Source organism: Beta vulgaris, chromosome 8 (assembly GCF_026745355.1).
Source record: "Beta vulgaris subsp. vulgaris cultivar EL10 chromosome 8, EL10.2, whole genome shotgun sequence".
Taxonomy (NCBI): domain Eukaryota; kingdom Viridiplantae; phylum Streptophyta; class Magnoliopsida; order Caryophyllales; family Amaranthaceae; genus Beta; species Beta vulgaris.
This window is the reverse complement of record NC_079209.1, coordinates 53,789,887-53,807,985: the sequence shown is the minus strand read 5'-3', so window position 1 is coordinate 53,807,985 and position 18,099 is coordinate 53,789,887. Positions and strand designations below refer to the sequence as shown.

At 36.8% G+C, this 18,099-nt stretch overlaps 1 protein-coding gene across 2 annotated transcripts; it reads right to left on the bottom strand.

The window, feature by feature from the left end:
* Nucleotides 1–25: 25 nt before the first annotated feature.
* On the bottom strand, nt 26–7,628 carry LOC104901830 (hypothetical protein). 2 transcript variants are annotated; one of them, XM_019251387.3, is made up of 7 exons: nt 7,375–7,498; nt 6,643–6,747; nt 5,073–6,038; nt 4,425–4,586; nt 783–925; nt 595–705; nt 26–509 (listed from the first exon to the last, which is right to left on the bottom strand). In XM_019251387.3, exons 2-7 carry the CDS (start codon nt 6,652–6,654, stop codon nt 428–430), a joined length of 1,476 nt encoding a protein of 491 aa, XP_019106932.2. In that variant the 5' UTR covers nt 6,655–6,747; nt 7,375–7,498; the 3' UTR covers nt 26–427. The 2 variants fall into 2 exon arrangements, with proteins under 2 accessions (XP_019106932.2, XP_010687756.2); XM_010689454.4 differs by lacking the exon at nt 6,643–6,747 and having other exon boundaries at nt 7,375–7,628.
* Between the last annotated feature and the right edge of the window lie 10,471 nt (nt 7,629–18,099).

Below are 18,099 nucleotides of genomic sequence, written 5' to 3'. Positions count from 1 at the left end.
GTGAAAGTTCTTGAATCTCATGAAATATAACATAACCTTAGATTTTACATATATTACTCGAAAGAACTAGGCAAAAATATGGAGCAGAAACAGTGAAGAAATGAACTATATACAATACAAGATGAAGACTTTGGACACCTGAATCCAAGTGAAGAACAGCAGAACACACCCATCTTCGCCTTCGCTTTTGACGCGGCAGTGATTATAATACATACAGAGCTTCATTTGGAGCCAATATTATTTGATGAAAAAAAGAAGTAAAGTTCTGTGTACAGAATTTTGCAACTGTTGTTGCAAATCTGACTTCATATTTACATGAAAATGTCAACTGTCGGACTAACATTGATTTAGGTACGACCAAAACTCGGTATAGGAAAGATGTTTAAACTACTTTGAAGGAGACCAAACAGTCTTTATATACAAGTTTTCATGTGACAACTGCATCTGAGCTGGATGCAGAGACCTCCGTGGCCCCTCCTCGTACATCTCCACGACAAAGCGGACATATCCTGCAACGATGTAAGTTTTAGTATTAAGGAAATCAAATAGATGATGGAGATGGGGATATGGAGGGAGGGAGGGAGGAAATGGTACCCATGAATTTCTTTCAGCCATTTATCAACACATGACATGTGATACCCATGCTGACAAGGAAGAACTCGTATTTGATCACCTTTCTCGTACTCCACCAAACAAATATGGCACCTAACCATATATCATAAAAGGTTCAAATATAAGCATGTTACTGAAAGCTGACGTAAACAAATGTGGTGGTAACTTACTGATCTGCATCCTCTCCATGATCGGTTGTACTAGGTTTTTCATATGTTTTAAGAGGAAGTGAGTCCACGACTGATTCAGGAGCAGGGATTGAAAGCATAGACAGTGAGAATGAGTCCGGTTGCCGATGAATTTCATCCAAAACCTTCCAAGTTCAAAAAAAAAGTATATCATAAGAGGGTTGAATGAAAAACACACAAGCCCTGTGAGCTCCAAAAGTAAGTCATAACTCAGAACAAATGCCGCAGAACAAATTCAAGAATTTAAACAGCTCGAAAGAATTAGCTTCACATGCTCCAGATGTAGTCCTGAAAATGCTAATATATGTCATGCAATAGCAAGAACATTAAAAAAGCTTGATATTTTGCTGCTATATCCCATTGGAAAACAATGCAGCATTTCAGGAACTCTCATGATAGAAGTTACTCAGTTTCATAATATATGTACACAAGCCACGCGAATCGAGAAATTGTTTTGATCATTGATTTCTCTCAGACTATACTGATAAGAACGATAAAATTGTACCATTAGGTTTGTATAAGAAACTACATTAAATACATATTATAAATTGTTCATTTTCAGGGAAATTAGTGGTCAAAGTTAAATTATGGAGAGCATGTTGTGTTGGATTTAGAAACTAAGGGAGTATTCCAAGTGCTGCACACACATTAACAAAACAATTAGAGAAACTCAAGGGACTGATTTACCCCTAAATGTTCACTTATTTAATGAATAGTTAATGATAACATATTTAATGAAAAATAATATTGGAAATCTTCAAATTCATTAAAATGTAGAATCACTCTTACAATATTAATTTTTTTGTGAAAATATTTCTTTGCTTAGTTTTCCTTCAATGTGAAAGTTGCTCATTTTTGCTACAAGACTAGAAGTCATTACCAATTTAACATAAACTGCACTTTCATAATCTATACATTACTGAATTGGAATACTAAAAGCAACCTTGAAAACCTCCTATGCCAATAGTGACACAAGAACACCTAGCAACAACAGGTTCTCAATCTAAGACACCACTTTGTTAGAACTTAGAACTTGCCCGTATAAAAGGATGTCAGTATAGGCTTATTCGACTATTATGCTTAATACTCCCTCCGTTTCTTTTTAATTTACACACTTTCCTTTTTAGCCCGTTTCTTTTTAATCTAAACACTGTTGTTTTTCTATTTTTGGTAACATATCACATCTACTTTCTCCTCTTTTTCCACCCGTCATTCACTTTTTAATATTTTAACCCACTCTTTTGTTTCTCTCTCTCAATTTTCAGTTTCTCTTTCATACTTTAGTCATTTCTCCTTGGTTCTCTCCCAAAGTGAAGTGAGTAAATTAAAAAGAAATGGAGAGAGTAGTAAAGAGTCTAGAGGCCCTTGTAATCACTCATTAATAGTTAAAAGTATCAAATGTTCTTTAGAAATGTATCAACTTCAGATGGCCCTGAGAGTCAGCACATTTATAGACAAAAGCCACAAATGGAATTGCAATCCTTTTCCCCCCATAAATTATTGCCTTCCTGCAGAAGAACATGATCCTTTACACTCTTGCTTCACATCATCCTCCTCAACTCCCTACACATGATTACTGCTTCCTACCTCGTGAATGGCATGCTAAATCAAAATTCTCCAATGACATTAACCAACTAATAGCTTACATAACTCATCTTACTCGGCCCAATCTTTAGCAGATAATCTCCCTTTATGAAGACACAATTATCAGCTCTGAATTTAGACAAGCATCATGTTTAACACAGTGATCCCGAATTTTGTATTTGGGGGGTCCTATCACACTTTCATTAATTTTTTTGATACACTTATGGTGTCTAATAAATACTACTTTGATGATCACGCTTTTTAATAAATGATCTATCTGTTAAATAATATATACTAATGTTTATAAGAAGTTAAAAAACTACAAAATATAAATTTAGAGGCAAATGAAATATTTTACATAAAAAAAGTCAAATTTATTATATAAAATATGCATGAAGTCAAAATTAGTGCATTTCTTAAGAACAAGGGAGTAACTAGTAAATGTATGTTATAAGAAAATATATGGTTGAAGTCTTGAAGACTTGCGATTGGACTTAAAATCAAAATAGATGGCTACACTTGCAATAATGAAGAGAAAAAATAAAAATAGCCAAAAAGTAAATGAAAAAAAAATAGAAATAAGGCTTCAAGAGAATAAAAAAAAAAAAACAAAAAATTGAAAGTAGGTTTACAAGAAGAATCGAACCCACACGTCAATGTTCCAAGCGTCCTATGTGTGCAAAGGTCTAACCACTGCAGCAAAGTGGAATTTAACAAAAATATATCACAGATAATACCTTTAACCTATCTGACAAATATGTCCAGTGTTAACAAAATTTCCTTTTCTTTGGTGGGGCACGTGCCACCCAGGCCCCTTCATAGATCCGCCACTACTCTAACATCAGAAAGCAACTCAAAAACTTCCCAAATTCTCCATCAAAGGTAACAAAAACAGATACTCCCTCTGTCGCAAACATGTTGATACATAAACTTTTGGTAAAAATAATCACGGAAGTAAAAAAAAATAGAGAGAAAAAAGTGAGCAGATGGGTGTGGTTTCCAGTTTTGAAGAAAAAGATACGAGAAAACACTTGCTAAAAAAGGTAGGTAGCAACTAATTTGGAAAATCCAAAAAAGGAATACGTACTAACATCTTTGGGACGGAGAGCGTATAAAGGTAGCATTACATACATTACTAAACAAACAATATTTTTCATTGAGCCTCGAGGTGCCACAAGAAGCACAAAACAGTGGGGCACCAACTCAAACAAGCAAAAGACCGTAATAATTAGAATCAGCAACTCCAAGAAGGCAGCATCAAGAGAGCATATAAAAAGCAATACACGAGTTCACCACCAACGAGTGATATGAAGTAAAAGGATTAGCATTCTCAATGTCGACAATGTGGAAAACACTTGATTAGCATGGACATACTCCAGTAGCAAGTGTTGTAAAAATAGCTCCGCAAAAACAGTAAATCGATAACAATGTGAGCCAAAAAGATTAACGTGTTGATGAAGCTGTGAAGTGTCAAAGACAATTTAGTAGCAAAATTCTTCATCTGCAATTTCATATCATGGAATCATCCTTGTTTCAAACTCTTCTTGATCTCTCTAAACTAGAAGCGCTTTATTTACTCCCCCAAATCTGATTTATTTCTTTAAAACCAGAGAGATTTTATGGATTAATTTTCTGACTTGATTTGACAGATTTATTTTGGCAGATTTCTCTCCTAAAATCTCTCTTCAGTTACGATTTGTTTTTGGCTTCAAAACCAAGCCTTTTGCTGCCCTCAGGAACACACAGAAAATATTATCTTATTCCTCTCTGCTGTACTGATTTTCTCTCTCTATTTTTGAGCATTATGAGTTCCTAATTTCCCTTATTTGAGTGCACATTAGGGGGAATAGCTGTGGGGCAATACCACTTCCTATTGCACCATAGTCGGGGCGAATTTTGCCTCTAAGACAATGTTCTAACACGTCACAGCTTCATTAACACATTAATCTTTTTGTCCCACATTGTTATCCATCTACTGTCTTTGCAGAGCTATTTTTACAACAGCAAGTTAGCAAGAAAAGAATTTATACAAAAATATACCTCAAATAAAGCCTCTGCAAGCAGGATAATTCGAGATATGCTTGAAAGTGCGCTAGCTTCTTCATCAACCTCACATGTGCAGGAACCATCAGGATGCAAATCAAACGGACAGGACGTACGACGACTAGTCTCTGTAGTAGCACCTCGCAGTCTATCCCAGAACTGCAGGAGGGTTGACAACATTTCTATGAAATAAGCAAACCGCTAGAATAGCAATATGACTAAAGCATGAACTGAATAAGGAGAGGGAGGGGGGGGATTGTGTTGAGGGCTTGAGGCAGAAGGAGGTAAAAGACTAGCAGAAATCCATAAAGTTAGTGGATATGAATTGTTCAAATCAATTGTTACTTTTTTCAGATCAAAATGACATCTGAATCCTCCAAGACAGATAAACGTGTGTATGAGTTACAGGCAAAGGCTAGCTTTCATTTCCTTGAAAATCCTCATAAATTGCTCTCCACTTCATGTTATCATGCAAAACTTTTGCTTTAAGAACATTCAAACTTGAATGTGAATCGTGCAAATCCAGCAAACAAGAGATCCAAAATCATTGGGGTTTCAATAGTCGTATACCATTGTGCCCAATCAGCAGTTGTGACACCGACAAAACCAATAAAGAAAGCCAGAAGACAGCATATAGAAGCTCACCTCAGATCTTGAGTTTCGGCGACGATCATGTGAAAAGCGACTTCTGCGGCCAAAGCGCCAAGGTTCAGCACCCACCCCGTCATCAAAAAAGTCATCACCGATATCAAGAAGCCATCTGCGATGAGATCCCACTAAATCAGAATCTTCAGTTGTGAGAAGTATGGCGGGGAAATCAGCATGTCGTCTGGAATTGCGACTTGAAAATGTATCCCAAAACATTCTTCTACTGTTTCTTCTTGCTTCATGGGTGCTTATTTCATTGTTGATGTTGGGCAAAAGATTAGGGGAGATACTCACTACATCAACATGAAGTAAACTTCCTTCCGGCTGAGCTTCGGGCCCATCTGACACAAAGAGCTCTAATCCTGAAGGAACCACCTCTTCAATGGCTGCATCTCCACGTGACTGAGAAGCTATGCTAGGGTCAGAAACAGCTGGAGTTAGACCAGAATCGGAACTTCCCCTTCCGATAACATCACCTACTTCTTCAAGAATTGTAGGTTGTTCCAGTTCCTCATGCTGCAAACCACTAGGACGTGAAACCTCTGAACTAGTATAGTCGATTAAGTCATCAATCTCTCTGGTCACATGTCTGTTAGAAGTATGATTTATATGATGTAATTGCCCTGCAGAAGATGGATTAATAGAATCAACCAGTCTCTGCTGACAACATTTACTTTCAGGCCTAATCCCAGAAGAAGGAACAGCTTCATCACCTTCTGGAAAGGACTTCCTCTTACTAGATGATTCTACATGAGAATCGTCGTGAATAGAGGCACACTCACTACTTACAATACTGTTCTCTGACGAGGCTACAGATCCAAATCTAGGACTGGAATAGCTACTAAATCCAGTCCCCACACTAGAAGTCGAAATGGAGTCATTTACAGGGATTGAAGACTTGTTAGTATTCTGTTGACAGTAATCTGCAGAATTTAATGTAGACCCAGCTGCACAATCTTCACTCTAAACAAAGGGAGAAAAAGGTTGAATTATTGTCTCCGCCATGGTCTAAAGCACATATCTTAGTGTATGCATGAAGTATAGTATCAAAAGTAACATATACAAACTGATGACTGGAAAAATCCCAAGCAAAGGAAATCCAGCAGCCAGCCAGACTATAAGACTACAATCACAACCTCGCAATACTTGAAACTTGAAAGGACTAAAAACACTGTGGAAGATAGAGCTAAATGCCTCGGTTCAAATTGGTTGTCATATACTTCTACTTCGTAATTCAGTAAGCATGGACATAGCTACACCTCTTTTTTCTCTTTGCATCAGCCAGAACTATGCCAGTGAAAGTGTAAGGTTTCCAAACTATTAAAGCTTTTAGCTCAAAGAAATAAACTTCCAGGTACGGATCAATTAGCTTACGCCTTCAAACTTTACGAAAAATTTGCAGCCACCTCAGGTCATGCTCAAAGATGCATGTATGAATTAAAGGAAGACACAATTAACACTCTAAGCAGACTATTGTAAATCACAAAGGGGGGAGGGGGGGTTTATATAGATAAAGAACAGGCTCAACATCTTCATCTTACATTAAGTGCAAGAGTTGCATCAGTACCTCCGCATGCATTACACAGAAGGTTCTCACTTCGCACAGAGATTGCAATATAAATACAGTTCACAACTATGTGCTACTCCTATATGATAACTGAAGTATTGATTCCTGCAACGAAAGGACCACTATCTTAAAGTCTCAAACAAACAGCCGAACTTCCGAAATCAGAAAATCCCTTCATCTAACACTCATAAAATCCTCCTTTTGACAATGATAAACATCAAAACTCAGCAAAAAAAAACAAAAATACATGAATAAAAAATGACACAATATTAGTTTTAATCAACATTGCACACCTGATAAGTTAAACATTTTAGCAGCTTAGTACTATTATAACTAGAAAAAGCTCAATCATCCACAATTAATCACAAATTCCCAATAAAATCTGAATTATTCCAATTCTTTCCTATAACCTTATTTCTTGAGTTCTAAAACTACCCAACTTAATATACAATCTAAATTCTAAAATCAGCTCATAATACCCTTAAATCACATATACCCACTAAATAATACTTTACTCTTAATCCATACCCTGAAACACTCCATGGTTCATCAAATTAAACTCAAGATTAAAAATGGGAAGATCCTTAAATTCAAGTTTCAATCTTTTGCATAAACCAAATAATCAAGAGTCAGCATATAACAAAAAGTGGCGATCTTGCTGAAGTTCAAAAACGCGTTGATCAAATTAATTAGTTGAAATTGAAAAAAAGTAAAAGATGGGGTTTTTAAAACCTGAGAACTAGAAGAAGCACCACAAATTAAGGAGGCAAGCCTTTGTTTGGTACGGTTGACTTTTGTGCGTGGTGGAGGAGAACCCAGATGACTACTGCCTGAACCCATTTCCAGACCAAAAGATATGAAGAGAGAGAAAATGTGGGGAGTAGAAATAAACACAATTTGACTACGAAATTGCAATGAAATTGCAAGAACAAAAACTAAGAAGAAGGCCCAGGTTTTTTCTCTTGTCTTTTTCTATTTCTTTTTTGTTTGTGCGTATTTAAAAGGGTAGAATTTCAGACAAATAAAATTCTTTTTCGTTTTTTAAAGATAAGGTTTTGGAAGAGGTGGGCATGGGCCGGGCCGGTCTATTGTCCACTACGTAGGTAGTGGGGCTGTCACGATCAAGAAAATTTATTTTAGGCCCGCACTGGCACAAGCCCGTGTAGGCGGGCCCGCAGGCCGAACGCTCCTTTCCTTAGTTTTTTAGCCTAAAACGGTCAAAAATACAAAAAAAACAACATAAAACACGAGTCAAGCTCGCAGTAGGCACAAGCCCGGCCCGTGGGCCTGAACCGGGCCATGGACAAAATCTGGAAATTTCAATCCCGGTCCGCCCCATGCCCAAGTCTAGGTTTTGGTGTCCTCAATATTGTGCTCCCCCTTTCACTTAATTTTTTCGATTTTTTCACCAGGTACATTGAGGTTTCACAATATTCACCTGATACCTTCGCAATTTCAACAATTTATCTGGTGTCCTTGAAGTTTTGAAAAATACTCAGAATACCAATGACTAACTATCGTCAACTCCGTTAGTCATTAAGGTTAAATCAACCAAATTAACGCCTAACTAAACCTAATTAATATTAATTAATCCTAATTAACTCTAATTAAACTTAATTAATACTTTTAAAACCTAATTAACCTGTCATTGTCCCTAACCCCTAACCCCGCCTCACCTTAACCACCCAAACCCCACCACCCTTAACCTTCCCACCACCCTTGCCCCTCCCCATCGCAGCGCCTCCCACCACCCTTGCCCCTCCCCTCGCGCAACGCCTCCCTCACCTCCACCCCTCACTCAGCGCCTCCCCCACCCCAAACCCCCATCGAATTTCACGCTCCCCTCCCCCACCCCCCGTCGAATTTCGCGCAACGCCTCCCTTGAGTCGATTTTGACAATTTAAATACTCCATGAGTCGATTTTCGATGGGGATGGAGGGAGGGGAGCGCGAAATTTGATAGGGGGTAGGGGAATCGCTGCACGAGAGGTGGGGGTGGGGGAGGCGTTGCGCGAAGGGTGGGGGTGGGGGAGGCGTTGCACGAAGGGTGGGGGGAGGGGATGCGATGGGGAAGGGCAGGGGTGGTGGGAGGGGCTGCGGTGGGGAGGGGTAGGGGTGGTGGGAGGGTTAAGGTTAGGGTTAGGGTAGAAGTTAAGGTTAATTAAGTTTTTTTAGGGTTATATTTTACAGAAAGTTGACGGTAGGGTCATGTGAGGTATTTTTCCAAACCACAGGGGTACTTGGTGAATTTTGGAAAACGCGTGGGTACCATGTGAATATTGTGAAACCTCAGGGGTACCTGTCATAATTATTTTGTTTACCAAGGAGAGAAAAAAGTTAGACTAACACATATCGAGAGGGTCAATCTAAAACGTTCTTTCGAATCAAAAGAGAAAAATCAATATCATACAAAGGGAAGAAAAAAGTATATGTTGAATTAACCGAAAATCATAAATTCGGTGATATATTAATGGTCGTTGGAGAGAGAAAATATAGTGGGGGTATGATAAATAGTAGGAGAGAGAATTTAATGACTTCAAAAGTTGGTCTAACCATTGGGAGTAAGAAAATAGAAGTTTTTGAGTAGATTGGGTATGATTGTATGAGTGATGTGGAGGAGAGAGAAATTAATATAGTATTTGATAAACCCATTGAAAAGTTTAACCATTAAATATGCTCTAACTACTACTCCCTCCGTTTAATATTAATTGTTACACTTTGACATTTTACACTATTCACAAATTGCACTTTGACCCTCATTTGTGATTTATACGTGAATAAAAACATAGTCATATGAGATCTTGTTAGATTCGTCTTAGTATGTATTTTATTAATATGCACTTTTTATAATTTTTACAAATACAAACTAGAGATATATATCGTCAAAGTTATGCCAAACGACTATGCATCAGCAGAGAAGTTATGCCGAGCCGAATCAGAGCGAACTCACATATTGTATTGTTTCAAATGAATTATTTTTATTAAGGCTATTTTTAGTCGAACCTGCGATGTATCTAATCCTAAGGTGTTATATACTTGTGTCGGAATTTTCGATTTTTCAGGAATTGATTGCAAGTATCGTTTCGCTATCCATTATGAATGAAATCATTTTTCTTCCTGTAAAAAAAATACTATATAACACTCCATCCATCCCAAAATATAATCCTTGTTTTTCATTTTGGGTGTCTCAATAATATAATGTCTTATTTTAATCAAAAAACATTTTTTCTAAATTATCATTATTGTCATAATTTTGTTCCCATTATGTCCTCATTTTTCCATGAAAATTTGTACTCATAATGAAATTTAGAATCTTAGGCCCTTTTGCCTCAACTTTCTCTTTCCACAACTTTCATCATCTATTCTCACTTTATTCCGTGAAAGAATACAAACACTATATTTCGGGACAGTGGGATATATCCCTCTGTTTCTTTCAGTAAAAAATTATAATATTTAAATCATTATTGATTAGTACTGTAAGGACAAAGCACAAACAATATAATGTTAAAGGTTTAGAACTTTTTAAATTACATGCACTTATTCGTACATGCACCTTTATACGTATCCAAAATTATGAATGCCACTACAAAAAAAAGTCCATTTAGAGACGGACAAAATCCGTCCCTAAATAGGTCAAATTCGTCGCTATATGGGCTTAGAGACGGATATTGTCCCTCTCTAAAACCCTTGTCGCTAATTCGAGTTAGAGACGGATTTTAAAAATACGTCTCTAAAGTTTAGAGACGGATTTTCGAAATCCGTCTCTAAGCTTAGAGACGGATTTTTAAAATCCGTCTCTAAACTTAGAGACGGATTTTGAAAATCCATCTCTAAGCTTAGAGACGGATTTCGAAAATCCGTCTCTAAATTCGCTGAAAATATAAAAAATATATAAACGAAATTAACAACACGATAGTTCCTAATATTATCATGATTATATTTAATCACCTATTATTACCTACCTAGTTCAAGTTGATCTCATTACCATTTAGGAATATCCCTTAAGTAAACCCGGTTCAGCTCTACAAGGGAAAGGATAAGAAGACTCCACAGTCGCAAGAATCGCTGTTCGTAGGAATCGAACTTGTAACCTCAAAGAAACGAGAAGAAGCTCCAACCAACTACACCAAATACAACTTGTATCTCTACATAATATTGGTAATATGTAGAAGAAATATTAGAGACGGATTCAAAAATCCGTCCCTAATTTAGAGACGGATTTTCAAATCCGTCCCTAAATTAGAGACGGATTTCTAAAATCCGTCTCTAACTTAGAGACGGATTTTTAAATCCGTCTCTAAATTAGAGAGAAGCGTCTTAAAATTTTAAAATCTCAAATTTGATATATTTAGAGACGGATTTTTAGAATCCGTCTCTAAATTTAGAGACGGATTCTAAAAATCGTCCCTAAATTAGCGACGGATTTTGAAAAATCCGTCTCTTAAATTAAAATACGTGCAATAAAATATTCATATGTAAATTTAGAGACGGATTTTTAAATCCGTCTCTAACTTTAGGGACGGATTATCAATATCCGTCCCTAAGTTAGAGACCGATTTTCAAAATCCGTCTCTAAATTTATTTCGAGACGGATTATCAATATTCCGTCTCTAAATCAGAAACGGATATATATCCGTCTCCAAAAATCCGTCGCTATATAAGCTTTTTTTTGTCTCTAATTTAGAGACGGATTATCAATATTCCGTCTCTAAGGTTTGGCTCACTTGATAAGACTCTTATTTTAAATTCTTAAGGTCTTGGGTTCGAATCTTGCCAAGCGAGAATGTTTGGAGGCGGTGTCTCTTTACCTTTGCCCCTCTACTCTAATACTTCTAACCCACAAATACTGGACCAAGAAATTATAAGAATTGAGTTCTGCTCACCTTTATTCTCCTTACATTTAAAATGTATACATATGTGTTATTTTCCTGTATATTTCTACTGAATTTAGTTATAATTACATTTACAAGTATTTGTTTCTCCATAAAGTCTTATTAGAAAAAAGGTATTGTTCCGGTATGACATAAATGCTTCGGAGTGAACCGGTATCTTTCAAATGTATAAGCCAATTTGGTGTCCTGCAAAATAGAGCACCACAACAAGAATGTCACCCTTTTCCGTCTGCCAAAATCGGACGCTAAAAACGCGGGATCGGACGCTAAATCTATTAGCGTCCGTCAACGGACGCTAAAAGGCTGATGCAAAACCCCTAGTCGATAATTCTTTGTTTAGCATCCGAAATTTCAAATTTAGCATCCGACTTTAGTATCGGACGCTAATTAGCATCCGACTTTAGAGTCGGACGCTAATTAGCGTCCGTCTGTAGAATCGGATGCTAATTAGCATCCGTCTTTAGACTCGGACGCTAATGTCCAAGTATCAGACGGTAATTCCATCCCTGCTAATTCCAATATTCATGTACCTCTATTTTGCTTTTTTATGACCTTAAAAGTTTGCTAATGTCAGATACTTTGTTCAGACAACATTTATTTTGTTTTATTTTTTTATTTTTTTGTTAATATTAGTAATTGATTTTTTTTAATCAATTAATATTAAGTAACTAATTTATTTAATAAATAACCAACAATAGTGTTATTTGTCTTAATCCAACAGATTTTAAAGGAAAAAATAATTATTATTAAATGCAATAAGAGTAATTACAACAATTATTAATACAGTTTTAAATCAATTACAAAAATTACAATATAAATAGAAATAAAACATCAAAATTTGTGATAAATTACAGCATTAATTTAGTCAATAGAGTAACTGAAAAATCTCTCTTCAATCTTTGCTTCTTCCATCTTTCCAATCTGGTAAAAAAAAAGAATCAATGTCATAAATCTTATACTGTACATAAATCAAAACTAAAAACAAAAATCATATACAAAAACATTCAGAAATAAAAAATATAATAAATCATAAATAAAAAATCATATACTTGTGTAAATCATACAAAAAATCATAAATCATACAAAAATCATAAATCAATAAAAAAAAAATTCATACTAGCACTTTCCACCGAGCAAATAACCCATATCCCCAAACCCATACCCCGAGCCGATAACCCATATCCCCATAACCACCATCCTATAACCCTGAAAACCATACCCCGAAAGCCCAACCCGTAACCCCCAACGAAACCCCTCAAAAAAAACCCCACCAAATACCCACCAAAAGCCCAGCCCAGCACAACCCCATCCCCCTTACCCTAACCACCGACACCCCAAAATCGCGAAACCCTAACCGCCGCAACCAAAAAAACCCCAACCCTACCCGGTCAAAATCGGAATACCCAAAAACAATTTCACCCACTAAAAATAAACCATATTTCAAATCAAACGAAATGAACGAACTTATAGATCTAAAAACCTAAATTTTACCCACGAAAATGAAAACCAAAACCCACAAAGATGAAAATCAAAACCCATAAAGCCGAAAATCAAAACCAAGAAAAATGAAAATAACTAGAAAAACGAAAATCACCTGGCGTTTGGGTTAAAGGATGAGTTTGAGAAGCGTTTCAGAGAGTTTGGGGTCAGAAGATTGAAGAGAGAGAGAGGGTGAAACTTAGAATTTAGAGAATCAGAGAGAGAGATGGAGAAGGCCTGAAGCGGCGTTTGAGGAACAGAGAGAGTGACAAGGGAAACAAATATATATATATCAAGGGATTAACGACCCACTTGTTTGTTTAAACAGATTTGACGACCTTTTTACCGTCCGTTTTAGCGAACGGTAAAAATAAAGAAGCGGACGATAAATGTTTTAATATATATTTTTAAAATTTTAATGCTTTTACCGTCTGTATATCAGACGGTAAACTTAAGGAGCAGACAGTAATTAGTATCTGTTAACATAGGCGGACGGTAAATTAGTAAAAACGGACGGTATTTACCGTCGGACAGCCAGCGGACGGTAAATTCGATTTTACCATCTGTTTGTTAGGCGGACGGTAAAATGCAGACGCTAAAAGCGCGGATTCTTGTTGTGCATGCAAACTAACCTCAGGAGTTTATCCGAGAAACACCCCTCTGACAGTCTGATGCTTAAGTCAATAAAGGGTAATAACCGGTAGATCTCAAGTGGAGTATAATAATATATGTGAATGAACCTTATGACTCAGATCAGGGGGTATTTATAGGAGTCGACAGCGTCCTAACTGAGATAAGACTCTACTCCTATTGGTTGGATACAATTCTATCCTCTTTCGATACTTATCTTTTAGGCCTATAGGTATGTTAGATAATCACTGGACCAGAACCAGGCCCATAAGAGAATGGCCCAGGTTAGGAGCACCATCAAAGTATTCTGACAAAACCAGTATGATGTAGTCAACGTTCCTATCGCAAATATGTTGACCATGACGGTCTTTAGCAGTTCCTCGGGACCGATATGAAACTTAATCATCCCCGTACAAGTACTATAAGAGTGGGTGATCACCTGCCTATGAAAATACAACTTTGTTTGGTAGAATACCATGTAGCCTAGGTAAGTTCCCCTGATTTCTCCATAGACCGTTGCAAGCAAAGTGCAAAGCTCAAAAACTTTCCAGGACTACAAACTTTCTTTTTCAAACAAACTAAACCAATAATCGTGACTTGCTAATCTCTGCAAATTCCATGTAACAATCATGAATCACCACTTTTTCAACGTTGTTCGTTTCTACTTCCATTTTGCTGTGAGCTGTGAGGAATAACCACTCAACTATCCTGCCTTTTTTTTTTTTCCTTACATCCATATCCTAAATTTCAATATCACAATTCACAACTAGTGAGTGTCCAGAGTAATACCTCAAATTGTTACTTTGCATGATTTTTAAAAAATAAACCCTCATATATTTGGGGATGAAAGCCATAGCTTAAATTTCTCAAGGAATTGGATTAAGAGTTCATGTCTATAATAATCTTTTGTTATTATCATAAAAAAGTTAGGTATCTAACTACTAATGAGATATAATTATAGGACGTTATGATATTATAGTTTGAATTATTAAAAAATGGTGTTATGTTGGGATAATGGTTATACTTTCACTTTTCATTTCAAAGGTCACGTGTTCGATACCTTATAAATACGCAACATTATTTTTTTTTTTAATTGAGGATTTGACTTGAAAATAAGTATTTGCATTAGAGCCTTAGAGGAGAGTGTTACGTGACACACAAACTTTCTTATGAACACCTTTTAATATATTTGTATAGATACTTCAATACTACTCTATAGTTTGATCCCTTCTTTTTCCCTACTCCTAAGCATATAACTTGTAACCAAGAAAAACTTGCCCTAGTGGTAAAAGGTTTGGCCTCATGACTTCAAGGTCATGGGATTAAATCCCACTAGAAGCTCTTTGGAGTGAAGTTTCCCTTACCATCCCCCTTCCTTCAAGGAGTCTGACCTGCAAACCTAGCTGGTTATACATATGTGAGGTGACAGTTCAGTAGGATCCTTCATCTTACCAACTTTAAAAAAAGCATCTAACTTGTACATATATAGTGGACCAAAATACCAAACAAATTGAAATCCTTAGAAAGTCATTTTTCTTACTATATACTCCCTACATTTTCTTTTGTTATTCCTATTTGGAATCGAGAAAGAAACCAATGCAACTCAAAAAAAGGCAAGATTCCACCATTATAAATTAAATTAACTAAAAATAAAGATTCTAGTCCTTGTGAGTTATCCTATGTTATGCAACCAATGATACAAAAACTTTGAGGGTCGGATAAAAGAGTAAAATAACTACAAACTAGTGTGAACACATGTATTGCTCTTTGAGATACTTTATGTTAGACAACCAATTAGATAACAGTTTGAGGTGTTAAAAGGTAAAAAAAATGACTACTAAATAGTGTGAACACATTTATTGCAACATAAAACTAATATGAAATTTAATTCAAATATTATATTATTTATGTAAAGATTCAAAATAATAACAAAATATTAAAATTTTCCAATAGAGAATACAAGAACAACAAAAGAAAATGGAGGGAGTGTAATAAAGTGAAGCTTATTTACAATCTGATCAAATATGATTATTATTGTCACCGCATCCGCCAATAGGTTAAAAGTACAATACAAGTTGAATAATTATGTTTGCATTAATAAAAATCAAATGAATATAGTATAACTATTTGAATATTTGCGATCTTATAATCGTTGGTGATAATATCATCCAAATCCGACTCAATTCCTACAAATCAAATAAAAATGGAACGTGAAACTAAGAAATAAGTTGTAAATTCGAATTTAATTATAAAAAAAAACTAAATGAAAATAAAGATAGATTAGACATGAAGGTGATCAACTTGGATCGTGCCCGAAAATTAGCGGGTTTTGGGAAATATATTCGGCCCATGGTTCAAGCTCGACCCGATTTTTTAGGTAAAAAAATCAAAGCTATGGGCAACCCAAATCCGGGTATTAAGGTTAAATTTTGGGTAGACCTAAAAAGCACGCTTGGCCCGACCAAACTAAAATTTAACCTACAGAATGCAAGATCTAATACATGTAACTAGTTATTAGGCCCGAGCTATTTCCCGGGTAAGAAAAATTTTCATTTATTAATGTAATACTTTAAAATAATAACACTAGATTCAACTTAGCCTAGTGGTTAAACTTTAGTTATGTACTTGAGGTCTCGGGATCAAACCATATACTACGCAATTTCTAATTTTTTTTATTGTACATGGATTACACGAACTAAAACTCCATAGGAAGAGCGCCACGTGGCGCAGTTTCTTGTTTATGCACGCCTTTTAATATATTTGTATAGATTTTGTAATTTTCGAGTCCCATGATCACCTCTGGATACCACCCACAAAATTCATTTTCCAGTTATGGAATGCAAGGTTATAATACATATAATTCTGTAAATGTTTTCCACGCTATATATGAAAAGAGCTAATAGCCTTTTTTCGCTAAACTTATTTTTGCTAAACTTAAATCTAACTTTACTAAATAGATATGATTTTGCTGGACTTAATCTTGCCGAGCTTAACATACTTACATTGAACTAGAGCTGATCAAAAAAAGCATCACGGAGTTTGGCATGCCTGACATTATAGACTCCATAGCTTCTAATACATGTTTATGATCTCATTAAAAAATATTAACAATGTGAAGATACTAGGATTCGAACACATGACCTTTCAAATAAAATGTAAGAGTTTAACCACCAATCCACTACAAATTTCAATGTTTAATATATATATTTCAAAGTAAAATATAATAAAGTCTTATAATTATATGTAACTATTAAGACATATACAAAGTCTTTTGATCTCTAATACTTTCATTAAAGTAATAACATTCTCTTACCCCAATTTCATTGACATTGCTATTTTTAGAATAATTTATCATGCCATAAATTCCATTTTCCAATTTCGCACTAGAAAGGAAATTATGAAAAACTAATAAAATCAATTATGAAACTTATAAGTAATAATACCGGTTTTTTCACCAAATACCCCTGACAAAAAAATTTATTCACCAAATACCCCAGCTTTTTTCAAAATTCACCAGATACCCCTAACTTTTAAAAAAATTCACCAGATACCCCAAATTTTTTAAAAAATGACAAATAATGCCCTTAATGACTAACGGCGGTTAACTCCGTTAGTCATTAGAGTTAATTAACCCTAAAAAACCTAAAAAACTCTAAAAAACCCTAAAAAACCTAACTAATCTAACTCCCACCCACCCCCCTAACCCACCCACCCCCCCACCCAGCCCCCTCCCCCACCCAGCCCCCTCCCCCACCCAGCCCCTCCCCCACGCCGGCAACCCCCCACCCAGCCCCCCTCCCCCTCGCCGGCAACCCCCCTCCCCCTCGCGCCAAGTTTTCCGGCAGCCCCCCCTCCCTCACTCTCTTCGCGCCTCCCCTCCCCTCCTTCCTTCGCGCTCCTCTTTCCGGCAGCCCCCTCCCCCTCCCTCGCTCACTCTCATCGCTCGTCGCGCGCCTCCCCTCCCCCTTCGTCGCGCGCGCCTCCCTCCCCCTTCGTCGCGCCTCCCCTCCCCCTCCCTCGCTCTCGTCGCGCCTCCTCTCCCCCTCCCTCACTCTTGCCGGCCGCCGCTGCTGCTGTTGTTTTCGCTGCTGTTGAATTCGCTGCCGGAAAGAGAACCGCGAAGGAAGGAGGGAGGGGGAGGGGACGCGACGAGAGTGAGGGAGGGGAGGGGGAAAGCCGGAAAGGCGGCGTGAGGGGAGGGGCCGGCGAGGGGGAGGGGAGGGGGAGGGGAGGGGGAGGGGTGTGGCTGGGTTGGGTGGTGGGTCTAGGGTTTGGGGTTGGGGTTGGGGTTGGGTTAGTTAGGTTAATTAGATTAATTAAGTTAATTAGGTTAATTAGGGCTTAATTAAGGCTAATTAGATTGACTTAGGGCTAATTAAATTGACTAATGGCAAACTTGTAAATATAAGCTAACGGAGCACTAACGTCCGTTAATAGTAAGGGTATCTGGTGATTTT

What these genes read in the sequence shown, in the direction of transcription:
- LOC104901830 (XM_010689454.4), bottom strand. Translation starts at nt 7,482, where the DNA reads ATGGGTTCAGGCAGTAGTCATCTGGGTTCTCCTCCACCACGCACAAAA. An exon ending in GCCGAAACTCAAGATCTGAG is followed by an intron (nt 4,587 to 5,072) that starts GTGAGCTTCTAT and finishes ACCCTCCTGCAG; the next exon opens with TTCTGGGATAGACTGCGAGG. An exon ending in TTGCAGAGGCTTTATTTGAG is followed by an intron (nt 926 to 4,424) that starts GTATATTTTTGT and finishes TGAACTTGGAAG; the next exon opens with GTTTTGGATGAAATTCATCG.